This window comes from Monomorium pharaonis, unplaced genomic scaffold, assembly GCF_013373865.1.
Source record: "Monomorium pharaonis isolate MP-MQ-018 unplaced genomic scaffold, ASM1337386v2 scaffold_699, whole genome shotgun sequence".
Lineage (NCBI taxonomy): Eukaryota > Metazoa > Arthropoda > Insecta > Hymenoptera > Formicidae > Monomorium > Monomorium pharaonis.
The window spans coordinates 1-23,473 of NW_023416021.1; the positions used below are offsets into that span (position 1 = coordinate 1).

Sequence of the window (23,473 nt, forward strand, 5' to 3'; positions counted from 1 at the left end):
TAAAAGCTACATTTATATCCAATAAAACGAGAAATATAGATCATATTGAAAAAAGTAAAACCAATTCTGATATTGAAATTGAAGCAGATGTTGATAACTACCAAAAAGCAAGCAGTTCAAGTTCTCTGAAAAATGCAAGTGACAACTTATGTGAGATAAATATGGCATATAACACAAAAGCAAGCAGTTCAAGTTCTCTGAAAAATGCAAGTGACAACTTATGTGAGATAAATAAGGCATATAACACAAGTCAGGCTACAGGTAAAAATTCCATGTTTGTAAAATATTATTAAATACACGGTCTCATACTGCGCGTTTACTTGGCTCAAGCCATTACCGTATCTCTTGACATGACAATTAAATTAATATTTTATTTTTGTATTTAATAATTTATAACGTTTTTTTATAAATATTTTTATTGTACTTAACATATAATAAACACATAAATATTACTTTTATGTTTTTTTTTTTTTGCAGAAGACAAAAATTTCAAAACCTTTGTTGTTAAAAGTTTAATAGATATCACTAATCGAGTGAAAAGATGCGAGTGTTTATTGAAAAAAAAGCAGGACAATTCTGAGCAATTGGAAAATCAGGTTTATGATACTGAGAACAAAATCTTAGATGAAAAATTTCCCATGCAAAATCTTGATGATGTAAAAAATATTGAACAGCAATTAAAACATGATGAAAAATTTAGAGATAAAGTTGTAAGTATAGATTAACATTACAAAATGTCTGTACAATACAAATTATAACAAAATACTTTTTTTAAAAAAATACAAAATAATTTGGCATTATAAATGTGTGAAATTTTAACAAAATCATCTTATTAAAAAAAAATATTTTCCCTACAAAAGAAATGATATGAAGAAAATGCGCCAACTAAAAAAATGGATGTTTATACGAACTAGAACATCTACTTTATTATTATTATTCTTTGACTGGCGTTCATAGTTTGGTTTTTTATTAAGCCCATATGAGACTAAAGATTGATATTGGGATTGAATTGAATAAAATGTAACCAATCACAGGTACAAATATTCTTTAACTTTGCTTTAGTTGGTCTAATTTCAATTTAATCTCAATCTTAATCTGTAGTCTGATATGGCTTAAAATTGTTTTAAGTTTGTCTTTAGATACAATTTCATTGAAAATGAAGTATTTAACAATAAACTTAAGATTTTAAATATAAGATCAAACTATAAATATCAGTCTTTTATATTAAATTATTGGCTGTTGTGCGCCGATACAAGGCTGTTGCGCGCTTTTAAAAAACAAAAAAAAAACAAAAAATTATTTTCTCTACAAAAAAAATGATATGAAGGAAATGCGCCAACTATAAAAATAGATGTTTATACGAATTCTTTGGCTGGCATTTATAGTTTGATTTTTTATTAAGCCCGTATCAGATTAGAGATTGATATTGGGATTGAATTGAATGAAATGTAACCAATCACAGGAACAAAACAAATATTCTTTAACTTTGCTTCGATTGGTTAAATTCCAATTCAATCTCAATCTCAATTTCTAGTTTGATATAACTTAAGATTGTTTTAAGTTTTCTTTAGATACAATTTCATTAAGAATGAAGTATTTAACGATAAACTTAAGATCTTAAATATAAGATCAAACTATAAATATCAGCCTTTTATATTAAATTATTGGCTGCTGTGCGCCAATACGAGACTGCTGCGCGCCTGTAAAAAACAAAATTGTCAGGAAGCATATCAGCAAGAAATAAAGGAGATAATATTGAGCTGGCAAATAAGTATTTTAATACAAATAAATCACAAATATTACAAATAAATATTTTAATATAAATAAATATTTTACTACAAAAACTTGGCGCTGCTAAACCGAATAATTTGCTTTAATACAAAATCGCTTTCTTACAATCTAACTTACATACTAAAATAATAACTACATAAAATTACAATTTTTCTTACAATCGAATAACATACACGCACACATGAGAGAGAAAGAGAGAGACACACATATTCGAACGTACGCACGCGTGAGAGAGAAAAAGATACACACATGTTCGAACGTACCCACGCATAAGAGATTTATAAATTAAATTATATACTAAACAAACACACAAACACACACATACACACACACACACACACACAACATTCAAATGCATGTAGAAAAAAAAGAAGAGAGCTGGCAAATTATTCGGTTTAGCAGCGCCAAGTTTTTGTAGTAAAATATTTATTTATATTAAAATATTTATTTGTAATATTTGTGATTTATTTGTATTAAAATACTTATTTGCCAGCTCAATATTATCTCCTTTATTTCTTGCTGATATGCTTCCTGACAATTTTGTTTTTTACAGGCGCGCAGCAGTCTCGTATTGGCGCACAGCAGCCAATAATTTAATATAAAAGGCTGATATTTATAGTTTGATCTTATATTTAAGATCTTAAGTTTATCGTTAAATACTTCATTCTTAATGAAATTGTATCTAAAGAAAACTTAAAACAATCTTAAGTTATATCAAACTAGAAATTGAGATTGAGATTGAATTGGAATTTAACCAATCGAAGCAAAGTTAAAGAATATTTGTTTTGTTCCTGTGATTGGTTACATTTCATTCAATTCAATCCCAATATCAATCTCTAATCTGATACGGGCTTAATAAAAAATCAAACTATAAATGCCAGCCAAAGAATTCGTATAAACATCTATTTTTATAGTTGGCGCATTTCCTTCATATCATTTTTTTTGTAGAGAAAATAATTTTTTGTTTTTTTTTTGTTTTTTAAAAGCGCGCAACAGCCTTGTATCGGCGCACAACAGCCAATAATTTAATATAAAAGACTGATATTTATAGTTTGATCTTATATTTAAAATCTTAAGTTTATTGTTAAATACTTCATTTTCAATGAAATTGTATCTAAAGACAAACTTAAAACAATTTTAAGCCATATCAGACTACAGATTAAGATTGAGATTAAATTGAAATTAGACCAACCAAAGCAAAGTTAAAGAATATTTGTACCTGTGATTGGTTACATTTTATTCAATTCAATCCCAATATCAATCTTTAGTCTCATATGGGCTTAATAAAAAACCAAACTATGAACGCCAGTCAAAGAATAATAATAATAAAGTAGATGTTCTAGTTCGTATAAACATCCATTTTTTTAGTTGGCGCATTTTCTTCATATCATTTCTTTTGTAGGGAAAATATTTTTTTTTAATAAGATGATTTTGTTAAAATTTCACACATTTATAATGCCAAATTATTTTGTATTTTTTTAAAAAAAGTATTTTGTTATAATTTGTATTGTACAGACATTTTGTAATGTTAAATCTAAGTTGTTTTGTACAAAAATACATTTTTGAGGATGTTTCTTCGCGCGCGTATACTTGGCGCTTTTTGTACCTTTTTTTAAAAAGGTAATTTTGGTGGGATTTCACTCATTTTGTAGTGTAAGCTATCTCATTTCTTTTTATTATAATATATATGGAGATTCTTAAAACAATTTGAAAGTTAGTACCAAATTAAAGATGGAGATTGAAATTGAATTGAAATTTAATATATTGGTTTTGTTTTTTCTGCTTACATTTCAATTCAATCTCAACTTCAATCTCCAATCTGATATGGGCTTAATGGAAGCTTAAATTATGAATGTCAGCCAAAGTATGATAATAAAATAATAAGTAGGTGTTCTAATTCGTATAAAAATTTTAACGCATTTTTCTGTATTATTACTTTTGTAAAAAGAATAATTTTTTTGTTTTTTATAAAGTTTATAAAATAATTTTGTTATGACAACATATTATAGTGTTAAATTATTTTATACAAGAATTTATTTTTGTGCACATATATTAATATGAAAACGTCTTCATCTTTGTCTTCTATTATTTTGCTTAATAAATATAAATGTTATAACCAGATCAATTACGGTCTATGTAATTTTTCAATATGATTATTTTTATCAACTTTTTGTAAGAAAAGTACATAAAGATCTTTGGCACCTCTGGGCCAGCGGCTTTTTTTAATTCGCGCATCATCAATTTCAATCCAAATATTGGATGATCCTTCTCTACATATATTTGTATAATGTCCTTCTTCAATACATAAACCACTATGAAATATAGCATTCATTACTTTATACGATTGTCCAGCTATTAATACTTTAGTCGTAGGAATAGAAGATATATTAAAATTACGTATTGCTTTCACTACTTTACCTTCTTGTAATGAAAATAATGCTAAATGAATAATAATTATATCATTCGTCAATGTAAGTTTATTTTTAAACAATATATCATTTCCTGAACAATGTTCACATAACCCTTTATCTGATCGACACCAATGTGAAAATGTAACATGTAATAAATCGTTAAGATTATAGCTCTTTTTTTTCAAATTGTTAATAGATATTGAAATAACTAAATTATTATAACTGATTGTTTTAGTAATATTACAAGAATTACATCGAGTAGTAGAAGTTATTTGATGTTCTACTGATTGTCTTATACCGTCATAATTTGTACACAAAACTGTAAAAAACTCGAGTGCATCTCGTTTTACGTTCATTGAAAATAATTCTCCTAAATATTGTCGAATATCATGTGTATTCAAATTACGCATTCCATATTCATATCGATGCATTAACATACGTAAAACATTTGATTTGTCACAATTAGACAATTGCTTTCTAATAGCACATAAATGCAATAGACATTGTATAACTGCATTAGCGTAACATGATACATTGTCTGTATTTTGAAAACCACGTAAAATCCAAGTAGTATTTATTTGTAATGTTTGATTTTGACCATTCTCCTGAACACAAGCGATTACTTTCGACAATGTCCATGGAATATCTTTCACTTTGCAGTGACGTTCTTTTGGAACAGAAATTGTTTCTACTTCTGGTTTGTACTTATATCTTAGCCGATTATATTCGTCAATAGCTTTTCTATCAGCTGTCACTGAAGAAGGATCAAAGTTAATGAGATGCAACCCTTTTAGAGACGTTACTCGTGACAATGCAACATAAACTTGACCACAATTAAATATAGAGTTGCCTACATCCATAACGGCACTTTGTAAGCTCAATCCTTGACATTTATGAATGGTTATTCCATAACTTACACACAGTGGAAATTGTTTTCTGATAACAAAAGCATTATCAATCACTTCAAATTTGACGCTCACTCTTTCAATTAAATATTCTAATCCTGATGGCAAAAGAAGTTTAATTTTTTCTACATAACCAGTAGACGTATCTTGTACCACCGAGACTACTTTAGCTATTGTACCATTCACAAGACCCAAAGTAGCATCAATATTACGTCTTATCATAACTTTTGCTCCAATCTTAATTACAATTTCTTTTGAAAGTCCAGCAGTTTTGGAATTATCATCATCATTATTCGACAACACTTTTAAAACTTTCTTTTTTACATATGGAGTACAGTTAATTGTATCTTCGGCAATTAGTAATATCTCTTTCGAAACAATACGATTTAACATAGCTGTATTAAGAACTTCACACATATCACGAGTAGGTAATAAACAAACAGTGTCCGATGGCAAATTGTCCATAAAATCACATATTTCCTTTAATCTCGATTCCATAGAATTACCTTTAAAAGATATTTTTCTACTTTCAAGATTGGCACAATCAGACCTTGTCAATGAACCGATACGAATTTTCGACAACAATTGTCGATAAGTATCATCCTCTTGCTGACGCATATTAATCGTCAATTCATCATAATAAAATAATGTAGTCCACAAATTAACGGTAATTAAAGAACCAACACATGTCTTAATTTTGTCATTAGATAATTGCACAAAAACAGGATCCTCACGTACGGGAGGTAATTGAAGCAAATCGCCAAATAAAAGAATGTGTTTTCGACCGAACCAACCCTCTTCAACATCATTAGTATCAAATATTTCACTTAATCGAAGATGTATGTACATTAAAGTCAAATTTGATATCATTGACACTTCATCAATCACAAAAAGAACAACATCTTTGAGCTCTGCACGTAAAACTTTTAAAACATGATTAGCCAATGGTTTATACTTTGAAGTCTGACCATGTTCAACAGGTAATTGGAGCAATCTGTGAACTGTCAAACCATCAATATTAAACGCTGCTATACCAGTAGGTGCCGCTAGAGCAGTATCTTTGTTAAGATTTTGTTTTATCCAGCATTTAATTGTTTTAATTAAGAAACTTTTTCCAGTTCCACCTTCTCCACTAACATATAATCGTAATATTGAATTCCTCAACCTTACAGTATCAATAACTCTATCGAATACTCTTTTTTGATCCGAATTTAATTTTGTTATCATTTCAGAAACATCGATTTTCTCATCTATTTTATCACCAAGATCTCTAAAATCTTGCATCGCTTCACCAGCTTCTATATTTTGAACACCTATCGGATTATCAGGGTCATCCTGAGACACATTTTTTTGTAATTTTTCATCTTCTTGTCGAACCAACTCTTTTGCATTTTCAAATGCTTTTTGCAACTCTTGTATCTTTTCGTGGTATTGCAATGCCTCCGTAAGATGTAACTTTTCTTTTTCAAATGCTTGCGCATATGTATTACAATCATCTCTAAGATCCTTTAAATTTCGCCATGGTTTAAACATAAGCAATAAAGAAAAGAAATATTCTTCCGGTCGTGTTTCAACATTGTATTTATAGTGATTAATAAGACATGCGCGTCGTCGCCGTTTAAGATAATGACTATTATTTATTTTATAATATTCAATATTGTTACTTCGCGGTTCAATCGTCGTGATATCATACCATTGTACGAATTCATAAAGAGACACAGACTCCAATTCTTGCGATCTATTTGGATAATAATCATCTATTACAGATGGACAAAATATATCTGTAGATTCACCATCAAGAGTTTCAATTTCTTTACGACTTTTTAATTTCCGCTGTCGTATGCGATTAACGTTTAACCATTTAATAGTTGTATTGCGATCAGTCCCATATAAAGGAATACTTAGCAAAGTATCAGCAGCTTCAAGAGCTCCACATTCTCTATTAGTTAGAGATCGTAAACCAAAATTCCAAAGAACACTTGCCAATGATTTGCTTTTATTATTCTTAAAACTTTCAAGATCAAAGTCCGACAACTCACTTTTCCCTGGTTTATTCACATATTTAGTAACATACCATGTAAGCAGTGTCGACTTTTCACCAATATATTGTATATCCATATTTCCTTCCCATGCAGTAAGAAGAGCAGAATTGTAATCATTAATATCAACTTCATCAGCCATTCGAGGAAGATCATACAATCTGCTTTGATGTTTTAATTGTTTTCTGCCTGCTATCGAAGTTGCTACATCTCTCATACGCAGTGTTTCAGTAACGGGACGAGGAAATCCAAAACGACAACAACGAATAACTTTACGTCCTACTTTTTTATTACGAAGACAATAATCATTATGTTTATGTCGTTGATGCGTAGTAACACGTCTGTACAATAATGGCGAAATATTTTTATCTGGCTTTTTGCAGGTTATGTATTTTAAAATAAATTTAGAAACTTCTTCTATAGAGGATTCACCGAAAATCGGTGCATCTTTAATCCAAACTAACAAGTGAAAATGTTGTATGCCTCTACCTTGATATTCTCGTCGCCAAAAATAGTGCGTTACTTCACCAATTGGACAATCTTTGGAACAAATAAAATCTATCATTGCTCGAAATTTATTATCAAGAAATCTCGACGTTGATACAGGATCTTTAGCAACAAGTTCACTGGTACTCAACGAAGAGTTTTGCCATCCATTAACTTCACGAATATAATCACCTAAATCGTCCCATAACCATTCACTAGGACTTAACGTTATAAACCATGTTGCAGGTCCATAATGTCGGGTCATACAATCTAAATCATTTCTTGGTTGACGCCAATATTGCTCAGTATTTCGAAGTGAAGAAAATATAGTATTTAAATTGGATTCCAACGCATCTTTAGACATAGCATCTAAGTATTCTGCAGCTGTATAACGACTTCGTGGATCAGTTATATTCATTTTATGATAAATTCCACGACTTAACTGACGAATATTCGCTTTATTTAACAAATAGAATAAATATTGTTGATTTAATCTAAATCGTGGATGCCTAGACGTTAAACGACATTTAATAAATTCATGCTCTTGAAGTTTGACCGGTCTTTTTTCATCACATTGTCCATTCGAACCGAATGGATATAAATCTGGAAAACACATCAAATCCAAATTTTTTTCGCGATTATCCAAAGATGAATCTTGAATTTTTAACATTTGATACAAGGCAGTCGCAGTTTTATTTTCTTTTTTTTCATACAATGGATATATAGTATATTGCTCGTAGTAACTGTCACTTTCATCTTTTTGAGTTAACATAGCCTCACGCTGATGCAATGTAACTTCCACGTGATCTGTTATCTCTTGCATTTGTAAATCTGAATTATTTATCGGTTTACATTCTTCATTAAATAAAACTTCTGTATCATTTTTTGTTTCTTGAATATAAAATTCTGCATTATTAAGATTTCCTAAATTTAATTTATTGTGAGTATTGGGCAATACAATACCAGAATATAAGAAATTATTAATTCTCAACCATTTTAAAGCTTCATATATTTTTTTAAGATCCACTAAATCTTCCCAAATGATTTTTGATTTGGTTGGAATATTTCTTACCAAAATACATAGTTCATGATTTAAATTTATTGGATCAGTTTTAGAACATAATTTATCAAAAGTCTCCTGTAAGGGAAGTGGTAAATGAAAAGTTGTACCTTTAACTTTCTGTATTTTTTGTCTCTCAGGAATTTTTTTATTAAAAACTGTTCCCATTTTAACTACAGTTTGAAAAGCTTTAGCTCTCTGTATAAGCATTTTCTCAAATTGATTAAGGGACGATATTACCTCCGGTACATCATTAGCGAAGAGATTATTCAAAATGCAATAAGCAGGCAACAAACCGCTACGAAATTTTTTATCACAATAATGACATATATATTGCGGATTAATATTTTGTTGCTCTACGTATGCCATTAAATCTTTCCAAATTGGATTTTTTCTACGTGTCTGAAGTTTACTAATTTTAGAAACATTTTTTTTATAACAAAGTCTCTCACATGACACACAAATATACCGCGGTGTGTCCAATGAACGTTTTTTCAAAGCTATAAACGCATTATGATATTTAGAAATAATATCATCATCACTCAAAATTGTATCAGTTTGCTGATGCTTATACATATCTGCTTTCTCTTGTACTGAAGTTATAATTTGTTTTAATTTATCAACCTCACCAGAAGTTAACGCTTCATCCAGCTCTAACATTTTTTTATAAAAGCTGTAAAGTTGATAAAGCAAACGTCTAATATTTCTTACTTTTGGGAAATGAGGTGATAATAATTGCATTGGAATAGACATAGCTTTACAAAGATTTAAATCAATATAACAACTATGTGCATGGCCCTTCTTAGCATTACCTAATTTCTTATCAAAAATTGTCACAGTGCATTCATAAATTTTTTGCATTAATTCTGGTATGTTTTTTAAAGTACATTTATTTATAGCTTGTAGGAATTTTTGATATCGATCAATTAGAAACGGATTCTTAACTTTACATAAAATACTGCACAACCACGATTTTTTTGCTCGTGCTTCTATTAAAGGTAACGCATTAACAATTTGTCCTCTTGTATTTAATATTAAAGGTTCACTTATATTGACTTCGGATGAAGTTATATTATGATACATGGAATCTGTGAAATAATTCTCGGACGAAGCTGTATGTCTAGATATACCACATAACGCACTTAATTTATCATCAACTGTAGAATATTCTGCAGCAACAGTTAAACATGTTTCCGATTTATTTTTAAGCAGACTTAGCGTTTTATATATATTACGAATATAATTATTTCTAATAATGAAACACCAGCGTACAATTTGTTCTGTTTTTAGTCGTTCTTCAATATAACCTTTACTACAATCTGTAATTTTTTGTACATGTAAAATATTTTTAACTAATGTGTCAAAAGAACTGCGAATTTTTATAAAATTTGTTGATCGAAATTTTGAATACTTTTTATTAACATTTTTGGCAATATTGTAATTTTTCTCTGCAAATGTGGACTCAGATTTTCTTTTCTGATAATATCGCTTATTGTAAAGCCACTTACGATCAGAAGATAATTCTTTTTGTCTTTCTCGTTCACGCTCAGAATTGATAAAATAACGTATTCGTTTTTGTACACGTTGTTTTTCTAAAGTCTTTTTGTAGTGACATCGTTTTTTAATACGATTATTTTCTAAATGTTTTTTATAACGTTCTACTTTTTTAGCGCGATTATTTTGTAAGTCTCGTTTATATCGTTGGACTTGTTTAGCGCGATTATTTTGTAAGTCTCGTTTGTATCGTTGTAGCTGTTTAGCGCGATTATTTTCTAAATTCCGTTCATATTGACATCGCTTTTTAGCACGATTATTCTCTAAATCCTGTTGATATAGTCTTCGTTTTTTAGCACGATTAGTGTCTAAATCCTGTTGATATCGGAGCCGCTTTTTAACACGATAACTTTCTATTTTTTCACCATAATGCGCTTGGTTGTTACTATGTTTATTGTTTTCTTGCTGATATTGTTTATTTTTATTAATATGCCCTAATTCAAAATTATATTCCGAATATTTATTTTTATTTTCTGCATTTGTATTTTGAATGTTTATTTTTTCTTGCTTATTATCACTACATACATCACTATTAATAGTATTATTCATCTCATGATAAATATTTTCAATATACAATTCACTTTCTAATCCTTTATCAATCTTTTCAACATAAATATCATTTATTATTGATTGTACTTTTTTTTCTTTTAAACTTTGCGTTTTTATTAAATCGTTATTTAATTTTTTTGGGGTTTGCCAGGAATCATAATTTTTTTGAAATTGATTTAATTCTAGAGGAAAGTGCTCAATTTTATTGGATTCAAACATTTGTATTAAATGCGAACGCATTAAGTTAACGTCATATCTTACATTTTCTGGTTTAGTGTTAAAAAATAGCGAAACAGCAAATGCTATAGCAAAAACACCACAATCATGCGTATTCGGTTGTTCTTGCACAAAAGGAAATTTTACAGGACACTTAATAAAATCATACGTTGGAAATAATTTGTCTAAAAATTGTTTCTGACAGTCACTTAACATTTTTGAATTAAAAGAATCATAAATATATATATCCTTTGTATCATAATAACAACATGTCCAATGTAGTCCCAACCTCGTAACAGGTAATATTTGTATATGTCTTTTATTGGTTGGTATTGGTTGCACTCTATCTATTGTTTGTACTCGCCATGTTCCAACAGGTCTATAAGCTGAATACTTTTCTAAGAGATGATTAAAATGATCCATATGCAGATCATTTAACCATTCACCTTGAGCAATAATACTCTTTTGTTCTGACGACAGCGTCATTTCTCGACGTTTCTTTTTATTGACTTCAAAATCGTTTTTATTTTGTAGATGATTATTAGCAAATTTATTTTCTATATCTTTGTTTACTTCGTAAACTTTCACGTTATTTTTATATTTATTATTAGAATCAATATTTTCTACGCACGATTCATTTTGAGATTTATCAAACTGCTCAATATTTTTTGATATTAATATGCTTGATAATTCTTTTTTAGTTTGTTGAGAATTGCAAATTTTTTTATTCAATTTCTGTGATTGCGTTTTTTCACTTTGACGTTTGGTACGTAAACGAAACGCTTCAGCCTCTTTTGCTCTTATTACTGCTAATGGAAGCACTGTCTGAGGCACGCCATACTTTAAATCTTGAGGAAAGTGCTCAATCTTATTAAATTGAAAAAGGTCTAATAAGTGCGAGCGCATTTTGCTAATGTTGTATCTTACTTTTTCGGGTTTAATATTGAATAATAACGAAGTAGCAAAAGCTATTGCAAAAACCCCACAATCGTTACAGTTTGGTTGTTGTTGCACAGTAGGAAATCTTATAGGCTTTTTATCAAAAGAATAAAATGGAAATAATCGTCTCAAAACTTGTTCATGACGTTTGTGCAACTTCTTTTTATTAGACGAATCAAAAATATATATGTTTTTTCTATCATAGTAACAACACACCCAATGTCCATTAACATTTAATAGCTCATGTAACTTATACAAATGTAATGAACTAGATTCACAAGTATCTAAATCAAAATCAGAACTATGTAAAATCTGTATATGTTTTTCATTTTCTGACATAGACGGTATTGTATCAGGAATATAAGTTTGCAACGTACTAACGGGTTTATAACTTGAATTACTTTTTAAAAGGTGATTAAAATGCTCCATGTGCATATCTTCTAACCACCCACCTTGAACAATAATACTTTTTTCTTCTGACGAGAGCATTATTTGTTCTTTTGTTTTTATGGACATTTTTATGTAAAATAATTGTTTATAATAAATAGAACAATTTTGTATTAACGCACAGTTTATTAAGGCGCACAGCAACGTTTTTATATACGCGCACAGCAGCCGTATTTATATAAACGCGCAAAGCAGCCGTTTTTATATACGCGCACAGCAGCCGTATTTATATAACGCGCACAGCAGTCGTATTTATATAAACGCGCAAAGCAGCCGTTTTTATGCGCACAGCAACCGTTTTTTTTATATACGCGCACAGCAGCCGTATTTATATAAACGCGCAAAGCAGCCGTTTTTATATACGCGCACAGCAGCCGTATTTATATAAACGCGCACAGCAGCCGTTTTTATATACGCGCACAGCAGCCGTATTTATAAAAACACGCAAAGCAGCTGTATTATATATGTATAAAAAAGAAAAAATAAAAGGAAAAAAAAAGAAAAAGCCTTACCTCTCTTCTCTAAATCAGTAGATAATATAAGATCTATGTGACTAAAATAACACGTAAAAAAGAAATATTACATATAAAGCCTCATCTACAATAGCAGTAGTAGTAAAGTTGTAAGGTCATTGGCCAATATTCATAGTCAAATCTTATTTTAAGATTGTCTCAAGCAATGTCTTAAAATGCTAATACGACTCTGTGATTGGTTGATGACATCTTAAGACAGTACTTAAGATAATTTTAAATATGAAACCCGACTATAAATATTGGAACATAAAAGCTTTATACTCATTGGCTGTCGCAAATTACAACTACCTTACCACTATAGCTATTATAGACGAGGCTTAACATAGCATCTCAAAAGTCTGACCCACCCTCTAAAGCTCGGAAACGGCTTTAAAACATGATGAACACTTGGGCTTGACTTGGGCCGGTATTCATAGGCCGGTACCGGTATTAATAGTCAAATCTTATTTTAAAATCATTTCGAACAATATCTTAACATGCTAATACGGCTCTATAATTGGTTGATGGCATCTTAAGACAATACTTAAGATGATCTTAAATATAATGGCCTGTTCTTTTTCACTGCACTGCTGTACTCGTGCAATAAGTTAGAGTGAGAAAAAATATATTTGTCTTACTCTAACAGTGCAACAATGCAGCGAAAAAGAACAAGCCACAAGATTCGACTATAGCCAATATTCATAAATGTCTTATTTTTAATTAAAATTGTCTTAAGTACTGCCTTAAGATGTCATCAACCAATCAAAGTATTAGAACGGAATTTATAGACCGATCTTATTCAAGACCCATCTTAAGCACGATCTTGAGACGTCAATGCTGTTATTTCATTGGTTAAGTAAGTCTTAAGTCTGCTCGAAGCTAGACTTAAGACAATTCTTGAATCATAGGACGGAATTCATAGACCGATCTTAAGCTCAAGAATGGTCTTAAGTCTAGCTTCGAGCCGACTTAAGACTTACTTAACCAATGAAATAATAGCATTGACGTCTCAAGATCGTGCTTAAGATGGGTCTTAAGTAAAATTCGACTATGAATACCGGCCTTAAAATAAGACTCAAATATGAATACCGGGCTATGAATATTGGTCAGGTATTCAATAACGACAAGATTACAAGATCACCTTAATATTTATATACGTCCTCCTGACCTTGGCAACATCAAAGTCAAAATCATATTTTTTCCATTATTAATATCCTATCTACAATTTTCATCTGAAACATTTTTCCATATCTAAATCTAAAGCCATTTCCGAGACTTAGGAAATAAGTTAGTAGAGACGCTCTGTTTAAAAATAAAAATATTAATTTTTTTCCAGTTTACACTATTTTAATTATAACATAATATAAAAATCAAATAAAGGCAAACGAGCATTGAGAACGCAGTACTTATATCCATAAATATACTTATATTTTCATAATAACTCTTCAAAATTGACGAATTAGCTTTTTAATACAAAAGGTTCTATATTTCTAAAAAATTATTATTGCTTTTCACATTTTTACTCCTTCAGAAATACAGAATCGACCACCTAAATCTATATTTAAATCCAAAAGTTTGATTATTTCAATCAGTAGTAGAACAAAAATATACATTGCAACGAATATGCTCAGATCATAAAATGTTAACATATTTAATTGTAAAAGCATTGTTAAAATTCGGATTGTCAGAATAAGTATAAACGTGTCAAAACCTATAAAAAATAACATAACCGTGTTTCACTTTTAATCGCGCCGCTTGCTTTTATCTAATTTTGTAAAATTCCAAGAGTCTATTTTAAAAATAGTTATACATTTATTTTGATACTTACTAAAATATTATTTTCAATACTTTCTTCTCACCTTTGATTTAATAATAATCAAATTATATTGATAATCTGTATCAATAATAAAGACAAACCGCGGCCATAAACAATCTGTCAACAATAAAGACATCATCCAAACGGCTATAAAATTTCTAAAGCTGTGTTCGCAAACGCTAGAAATAAAAACCTTTGATTGGTTAATTCTCTTATGCGTTATACATTAGGCTAACATTTCATGTATCGTACGACAAGTTAATTAGACTTTTCAATTGGCGATAAGATAGAGCATTTCTAGAAACTCGGAAATCTCTCTAATCTATGACCAATCGAAAACGTCCAATCAGTTGGTCGTACAACACATGAAATATTAGCTTTATGCGTTATGAAAAAATCTGTGCCGGGCCCCAGAAAGTGAAAAGATGGCGGTTAATGAAGACGTAATGTAAGTACATCATATTGTTAATATTACAAATATTTAAGAAATATACACATTCTTAGATATCTATACTAAACTAAAGAATAAATTTATTTTCAGAATGATGGAGACGGACTTGTCCGGAGACGAGATAATTGCACATGCAGCTTCTGAAATAGAGAAGCTGCATGTGCAACAAACGACGAATATGCCGCCAACGGCGGCGGCGGTGGCAGGACCCTCGGCATTGGCTCCGCCACCACCACCACCACCGCCGCCGACGGCGCCGACGACGTCGGCCCCACTACCTCTACCATCGCCGCCGTCGACATCGGCCCCACCATCGTCGCAGTCGCCGTCGACATCGGCCCTACCACCACCACCGCCGCCGACCTTACTATCAACAATACCGTTACCGCCGCCGCCACCGCCGATGGCGACGGCGACGGCGACGGCGGCGGCGGCGGCGGCGGCAGCGGCGGCGTCAGCCCCACCGATGTGGTGGGCCCCATGGATATGGCCGTGGGGAATTATGTCACCGTCGACATCGGCCCCACTATCATCGCCGCCGTCGACATCGGCCCCACTACCATCGCCGCCGTCGACATCGGCCCCACCACCACCATCAGCATTGTTGCCACAGCAATATACAAGACGTAAGTAACCAAGACCTTGCAGTGGTTTTTTCGCCTCTTTTTAATTAAATTGATAAAAATATTAATATTTTATTAATGTTTTATTTTTTCTTTTTTACAGCTCCTCGCTGGCAACGTGGAAATAAAAAATTTAAAAAAAGAGGCGGCGGGCAAAACCGCGGGAGAGGCCGTGGGAGAGGCCGTGGGAGAGGCCAAAACATATATATTACGTACCAATAAAAAGTAAGTAATATAAGTAATACGAAAACAATATGAGGCTTGTTCTTCGTCGCTGCACTGCTGTCTGGTGCAATAAGTTAGAATGAGAAAAAATATTTGTCTTATTCTAACTTACTGCACCGGTGCAGCAGTGCAGCGACAAAAAACAGGCCTATAGAAACAACACGTCACAATAAACGTGTATAAAATAATAATATTTTGTTTCGTTTCAGAGCACCTGTCCTGGGACAAAAACTCGCGCGCGTACAGTTGGCCGTGCCTCTTGATATATTTTAATTAACTGTATTTTAACTTTTTTAAATAAATATTAAGCATTCACATAAACACATCACTGTGCAGTTTTGAATTCACGTGGCCCGCATTTTCCTTTCCATAAGTATATAGGGAACAAGAATAGCTATTGCGGCTACTCCAGTCCACAGGTCTGGCGCAAGGAGATGGATCTGAGTGTGCCATGTGCAACCTGGAGATACGCTTACTGGAGGGTGAGATTAGTATTAATAATTTGCAACATCAGTGAACGCGAGTCAAAAAATTTTGATCTATTCGTGCATCCATGTGGGAGGAGTATTTTCATGGAGCATTGCAAGTAAGCTATCGAGAGCAGGTATACCTTGAAAGTCTTCTGTGAAGGGCAGATCAGACCTTTGAAGAACAGCAGTTGCGGTACAATATTATATTTAGACAGCATACAGTTTTACAACCTAACTTAAAGAATACTGTCAAATGCGTTGCCTCAGCTATTTAGTATCATATTAAGAATAGAACCTCGCAGCAATAGATCAATATATTTGATAAGAAACTGCACTCATTAACAATAATATATCACTTCTGTAAATCAGTGATCATAGTATGAATCTATTTCTACCTTTATTTCTGTATATATCTACTATATAATTTTTTTCACTTTCTTTTATTTAAAATTCTACAGTCTTAAATTCGATCCCCAGCTGTTCAACGTTGAATGATGGTACAGATTTAACTATGTAAGTACTTATATAGTCAAACATATCTATGCTTAAAACAGTATCTAACAGTATAAATCTATCTTTCAGAAAGGTGGTGTTTCTGATGATTATGATAAACTTAATTCAGAGCATAAGCCAATATTCTAAAAACATTGTTTAACCACTTAGCTCACCACTGACTATGCTATTATAACGTTATACTTTGAACACTTACTTATGTAGAAAGAAGATGCTGTAGATGCTGCAATTTAATATAAATCTTTCTTCCAGTGTATATACCAAATTACTTATTACTCTCAAATGTAATTTTTATGATGTAAGAAAATAATAGTTTAAAGTTAATAGCATTGATTGTATTAAGTTAACATAATCTGGAGCATAAGCAGATGTATAAATTTATTAAGACATTGTTGTTTAACGTCGTTTAGCTCACCGCTGACGGTGCCATTATTACTATTATTACATTATTATTATTATTTTACTTATATTATATGCCAAATATTATTTCTTGTTTTATCAATATTTACAATAAACTGAATGAAAAGTGAAATGAGATACAGTAGAAACAACAAAATCTATAGAAAGTGATATTTGACATATGAGTAAAATAAATAATAATGTAATAATACTAATGTTGTAATGGCACCGTCAGCGGTGAGCTAAGCAGCGTTAAACAACAATGTCTGAATAAATTTATATATCTGCTTATGCTCTGGATTATGTTAACTAACTTTAAACTAAAGAATTTTCATTATCATTATTTTCTTAAATCATATAAATTACATTTGAGAGTAAGTAAAATTTGGCATATACACTGGAAGGAACATTTATATTAAATTGCAGCATCTACAGCATCTTCTTTCTGCATAAGTAAGTGTTCAAAGTAAACCAACGTTATAATAACACAGTCAGTAGTGAGCTAAGCGGCGTTAAACAATATTCTTAGAAATTTATATATCTGCTTATGCTCCGGATTAAGTTTGTCATAACATCAAAAACACCATCTCTCTGAAAGATAAATTTATACTGTTAGATACTGTTTTTAAGCACATATATCTTTGATTACAGAGTTAAAGATAGATACTATTTTTAAGCACTGCATGATGTATGGAAATTTTTTTTATCTGTATCATCATTCAATCGTTAAACAGCTGAAATCTTAGGATCAAACTTATTAAGACTATGGAATTTTAAATAAAGAAAAGTGAAAAAAAATTTCATAGTAGATATATACAGAAATAAAGGTAAAAATAGATTCACACTATGATCACTGATTTACAGAAGTAATATATTATCGTTAATGAGTGCAGTTTCTTATCAAATATATTGATCTATCGCTGCGAGGTTCTATTCTTAATATAATACTAAATAGCTGAGGCAATGCACGGTTTTTCAACGCACTTTGATGAGGCACGGTATTCTTTAAGTTAGGTTGTAAAACTGTATACTGTCCAAGTATAATATTGTACCACAACTGCTGTTCTTCTTCAAAGGTCTTATCTTCCCTTCACAGAGGACTTTCAGGGTACACCTGCTCTCGATAGCTTACTTGGAATGCTTCATGAAAACTCCTGGTACATAGATGCACCAACAAATCAAAGTCCTTGCGTTCACTGATATGATTGCAAATTATTAATATTAATCCCACTCTCCAGTAAGTGCATCTCCAGATTGCACATGGCACACTTAGACCCATTTCCTTGCACCCGACCTGTGGACTGGAGTAGATGCAACAGCTATTCTTGTTCCATATATTATTTTGCATATGGAAAGAAGAATGCAGGCCACGTGAATTTGAAAACTGCACAGTGATGTTTGCGTGAAAGCAGTACGTTTTGAGTTAAATAGCTTGGGCATCAGAGTACTGGGTACTACTTTTGCTTGCCAACATTATCCTCTTTTTTTTTATAAATCACGATTTTGACTGCTTATCCATGGTAGTATACCCTTAGAGCGAGACACTTTTTCTTGTCTTTTTTTAATTTAATCAATGGTAGGACGTATAAACTTAGCGCGAGGCACTTCTTCCTCTCTTTCTTTTAAAACTAAAAATAAAACATAACACAAAGAATCAATCTTATTTCGGAATATTTATTTCATACAAAAAATGAAAATTTTGTGTAACTTATCTGATAATTTTCAAATTAGGCATAGCCATATTTTCTTCCATGATGTAATCTACGATGTAATATAAAAAATATGCATAAAACTAAATGATGCATAATAATAATAAAAATTAACTCGTCATTAACCTCGCGCATGTCAACAAGACACTAACCTCGAACTGTCACATGATTAACCTCATTACCTCAATACACGAATATACGGACGGCGCGCCGATCGCCAATCGCGATACAGATGGTTTGTTCTTTTTCACTGCACTGCTGCACTGGTGCAGTAAGTTAGAACACTAGTGTAGCAATATAGCTAAAAGGAACAAACCTATAGTTACTCGTGGGCCGTGTCAATTCGTAAGCCATCTATCGCGCGGAAAGCAACAGTACAAAATACAAACCGCCGCCATTTGTCCTGGCGGCCGGGCGACGACGATAATGACTACGACGTTTCTTAAACAGATTTACTCTTGAGCGAAAAACTTTAATCGCAATATCTTCGCTCGTAAGTTACGTAGCGGAAAAAATAAAAATACTTTCATTATATAAATCGGATCCAAGCTATCCATTAAACTTATTTAGAAATCAATCGATTCAGCCGTTATTGAAAATCCGATAATTACAGAAAATCGCAAACGGCGTCTCGCGTAATAAAAGAAGCAGCGGTGGTGCCTCGCTGCGCGTACACTTGGCGCGAGGCACTACCGTGCCTCTTGATAAAAATATTATTGCATAATATTCTTATGTTTTGTAACAAAAATGTTTAATAAACTTACACAGTTAAGTTTTATAATATTTTTATTTATTATTTAATTTGTTTTTTGTAAATGCAATTGGTTATAATATTGTTGTAAATATTTGTTATTGAAATCAATTTTTAAATAATAAAATTAAAAAATAATTTTTTTACAGAAATCGGCACTTTATTTCTACTCACAAACTACTATGAAAAAACTGTGACAAAGTTTATGAAAATATTATTTGTGGATGAAGTAGCTGCAAAATTTAGTTGGACTGGACAAAAAGAAAATAAACAGAAATTTGAAACATTGTTTTTATGGAAAATTATATTTGGTAAGAATATATTTATAATTATTTAAGTCTGAAATTCTATTCTAAACTTTATTTTTGTAAAAGTAAAATTGTTAGTTAAATATAAAATATTTAATAAGAGGATTAAAAAAATTTTTATACTTATTTTTTATATCAGTAAAAATAAGCAAACTATATTATACAAATGTTAATATTGTTTCTTAAAAAAAGTAAATATTTTTAAAAATATATTGCAACGTTATTATATAATATATATACAATATATAATAATAAATGACTTGTTTAAAAAAGGTTTCTACTTTGTTGAGTTCATAAACAAGCAAATTAAAAAATTTTTTTTGTAACAAATTACTAAGGATAGAACAATGAAACTTGAAATACATATAAATACGTTTTTATTTATTATAAAAAATATTATAAATTATATCAATATGGAGTGAATAATATTTAATTTCAACCAAGTAAACCCCTTATTTATATTTTTTAGCGCTTAAAATTTTATGTACTCTATATTTTGTGTAAATTTTATTTTATTTTGATAAAAAAACATTTACATTAATAATTTTTTTATAGAAATATTTTTTACAGGTTAAATTAATTTTTTTATTCTGATTTTAGGTTGTAAGAAGTAAATTTAAAGACGTCAGTGAAGGGGATGTAAGCGCATCTCTTAAAATTTGGTTGTCTCACGCACAAGATCGACTAAAAAGAAAAACAAGATTAATTAAAATTATTTTTTACAAATGTAACTTTATATTTAATTTAGAACTTATGTTACTTACAAAAAAAGACTATATGTTTGACAGTGTTTTATTTTATAAATATTTTATGTTATGTACGATTTTTGTTTTTTCTTTCTTAAATTTTTTAAAGATTATATAATTCGAAAAATATATAATTGTTACTGTCAGTTAAAAATATAATAAGAAACTGGATATTTTATTTTATAAAAGTAATAAAATTATATCATTTTATATATCCTTTGTATTAATAAAAAATATTTATAACTATTCCTAACATTAATTTTATGATTATTTATTAACTATAGGAATAATTTGTTTAAATTATGAGATGTAAAAGAGGTGGGGGGAGAAAGAAGAAGGTAAACTGGAGTTGGAAAGGAAAGAAGTTAGAGGAGGTAAATAGGTTTAAATACTTGGGGTACACGTTGTTGGCAAATGGAAAACAGGATGGACATGTAGAAGAAAGAGTAAAAAAGGGTTCGGCTATTTTAGGACAGATCTGGGGAATAGGGAAAAGGAGGTTTGGAAGAGATTGGGGAAGAAGGCTATGGTTATTTGATAGGTTGGTGTGGTCAGTGGTAAGTTATGGAGTAGAGATTTGGGGATGGAAGATGAGAATAGGGATAGAAAGATTGCAGGAGAGATACTTGAGATGGATGTTAGGAGTAAAGAGAAGTGTTCCAGGATATATGATAAGAGAAGAATTGCAAAGAGATAGATTGAAGGGAAGAGCGGGAATGAGAGCATGGGGATATGAAAAGAAGTTAGAAGAGGGAGGAGGGGGAGAGCTGGCAAGGAGATGTTGGACGGAGATAAAGAAGAAAGCGAGGGAGGGCAAGGCAAAATCAGGGTGGGAAGAAGAAAGGAGAAATTTTTATAAAGAGAGGGGTTGGGAGGTGGAGGAGGTGGAGAGGTTAAGGGAGAAAGGGAGGCTAAGAGGAGAGGAGATGGTAAAGGCAAGGTATAGGTTAGGGGGAGTAATGAGGGGGGGAGATATTGGGAGGAGGAGGAGAGGAGGACATGTAGGTTGTGTGGTTGGGGGGAGGAGACGTGGGAGCATGTTTGGAAAGAGTGTATAGATTGGGGGGTACAAAAAGGTTGGCAGGAGATGGTGGAGGAAATATTGGGGGAGGAGGGGGATGGAGAGTGGTGGATGGAAAGGTTAGATAGATTAAGGGAGGATAGGAAGATAGAAGAGGAGGGAGGGGGAAAGGGAAGAGAAGAAAAGAAGGTAGAGCGCATGTGGATGGATGAATGTAAAAGAAATGGAATGGAAGAAGTGTGCAGCGGAAGCGGAGGTCTAAGTGTGAATGGGAATGGAGGTATGAATGCTCTTTCTCTCTCTCAAGCGAATGCGAATGTGAATGTGAGTCAAGCGGCGGATATTAGTTTAAGTACAGAGAAAGCGAAGACTGATTGTAAGCGGAGCGGAGGTCTGCTTGTACCCCGCAAGGGATAAGCAATAAACATTATTATTATTATTATTATTGTTTAATTTAACAAGTCAGTATTTCTTTAATTAATAATGTTTAATATAACATCACGTTTGAATAAAGTAAATCTAAAAAATTATTTAAACTAATCGTTCTGTCTCTCTCTCTGTATTAGAATAAAAAATATTTAAAAAAAACTTATCGGATTAAATTTAATATATCTAATAATTTGTCTAATAATTTAATTTTATTTTGATTAACACATTTCTAATTTAAATTTTTATTAAAAAATGCTTTAATACAGGTAATCTTAAAGTGCTTAATACAATAACCATAAATTTAAATTTAAACGTACCAGTCATCAGGTCCGGACCTACGAAATAAATTTACTGTAAACAACATGCCACTAGAGTGCAATTTACATGTTCCAATCATACAAAACTCTAGTACGGAGATACAAAATAACTCTACCTCAAACGTGTTATCAGAGTGCAATTTACATGTACAAGTCGCACAAAATTCTAGTACGGAGCAACAAAATGAATCTACTTCAAACAACATGTTACCAGAGTGCTATTTACATGTTCCAATCGTACATAATTCTAGTATGGAGATACAAAATAACTCTATCTCGAATGACGTAATATCAGAATGCAATTTACATGTACAAGTCACACAAAATTTTAGTACGGAGATACAAAATGAATCTACTTCAAACAATATGCCACCAGAATGCAATCTACATGTTTTAACTGTACAAAATTCTAGTACGGAGATATCTCAAACGAGGTGCTATCAGAGTGCAATGTCCATGTGCCAGTTGTACAAAATGCTAGTAAGGAGCTACCAAATGACTCTATTTTAAACGACATGCTATCAGAGTGCAATATTCATGTGCAGTTTTATTTGACGTAGATTACATTCTGATAGCATGTCGTTTGAGAAAGATTTCATTTTGGAGCTCTGTATTAACGTTCTGTATAACTGGCCACATACAAATTGCATTGTGACAGCATTGTGGTTGAGGCAGATCACTTTTCTAACTCCGTACTAACATTTCGTATGGTTGACACATTTAAGAGCACTCTGACAGCATGTCATTTGAGGTAAATTCGTTTTCTAGATCCAAACTGCATTTTGT

The 23,473-nt window shown here is 31.3% G+C and overlaps 3 protein-coding genes across 4 annotated transcripts; 2 read left to right on the top strand and 1 right to left on the bottom strand.

Annotated features, from left to right (window-relative positions):
• Positions 1-6: 6 nt before the first annotated feature.
• Positions 7-20,986, top strand: LOC105830252. 2 transcript variants are annotated; one of them, XM_036295203.1, is made up of 4 exons: positions 7-261; positions 478-710; positions 20,016-20,177; positions 20,775-20,986. In XM_036295203.1, the coding sequence occupies exons 1-3, from the start codon at positions 162-164 to the stop codon at positions 20,061-20,063; spliced, it is 381 nt and encodes a 126-aa protein (XP_036151096.1). In that variant the 5' UTR covers positions 7-161; the 3' UTR covers positions 20,064-20,177; positions 20,775-20,986. The 2 variants fall into 2 exon arrangements, with proteins under 2 accessions (XP_036151096.1, XP_028047010.2); XM_028191209.2 differs by lacking the exon at positions 478-710.
• On the bottom strand, positions 3,753-13,430 carry LOC114254133. Its single transcript, XM_028189692.2, has one exon. It carries the CDS (start codon positions 12,464-12,466, stop codon positions 3,917-3,919), a length of 8,550 nt encoding a protein of 2,849 aa, XP_028045493.2. The 5' UTR covers positions 12,467-13,430; the 3' UTR covers positions 3,753-3,916.
• Positions 13,891-16,349, top strand: LOC118648792 (actin cytoskeleton-regulatory complex protein PAN1-like). The gene is made up of 3 exons (XM_036295202.1): positions 13,891-15,802; positions 15,903-16,024; positions 16,234-16,349. The coding sequence occupies exons 1-2, from the start codon at positions 15,268-15,270 to the stop codon at positions 16,019-16,021; spliced, it is 654 nt and encodes a 217-aa protein (XP_036151095.1). The 5' UTR covers positions 13,891-15,267; the 3' UTR covers positions 16,022-16,024; positions 16,234-16,349.
• Positions 20,987-23,473: the final 2,487 nt, after the last annotated feature.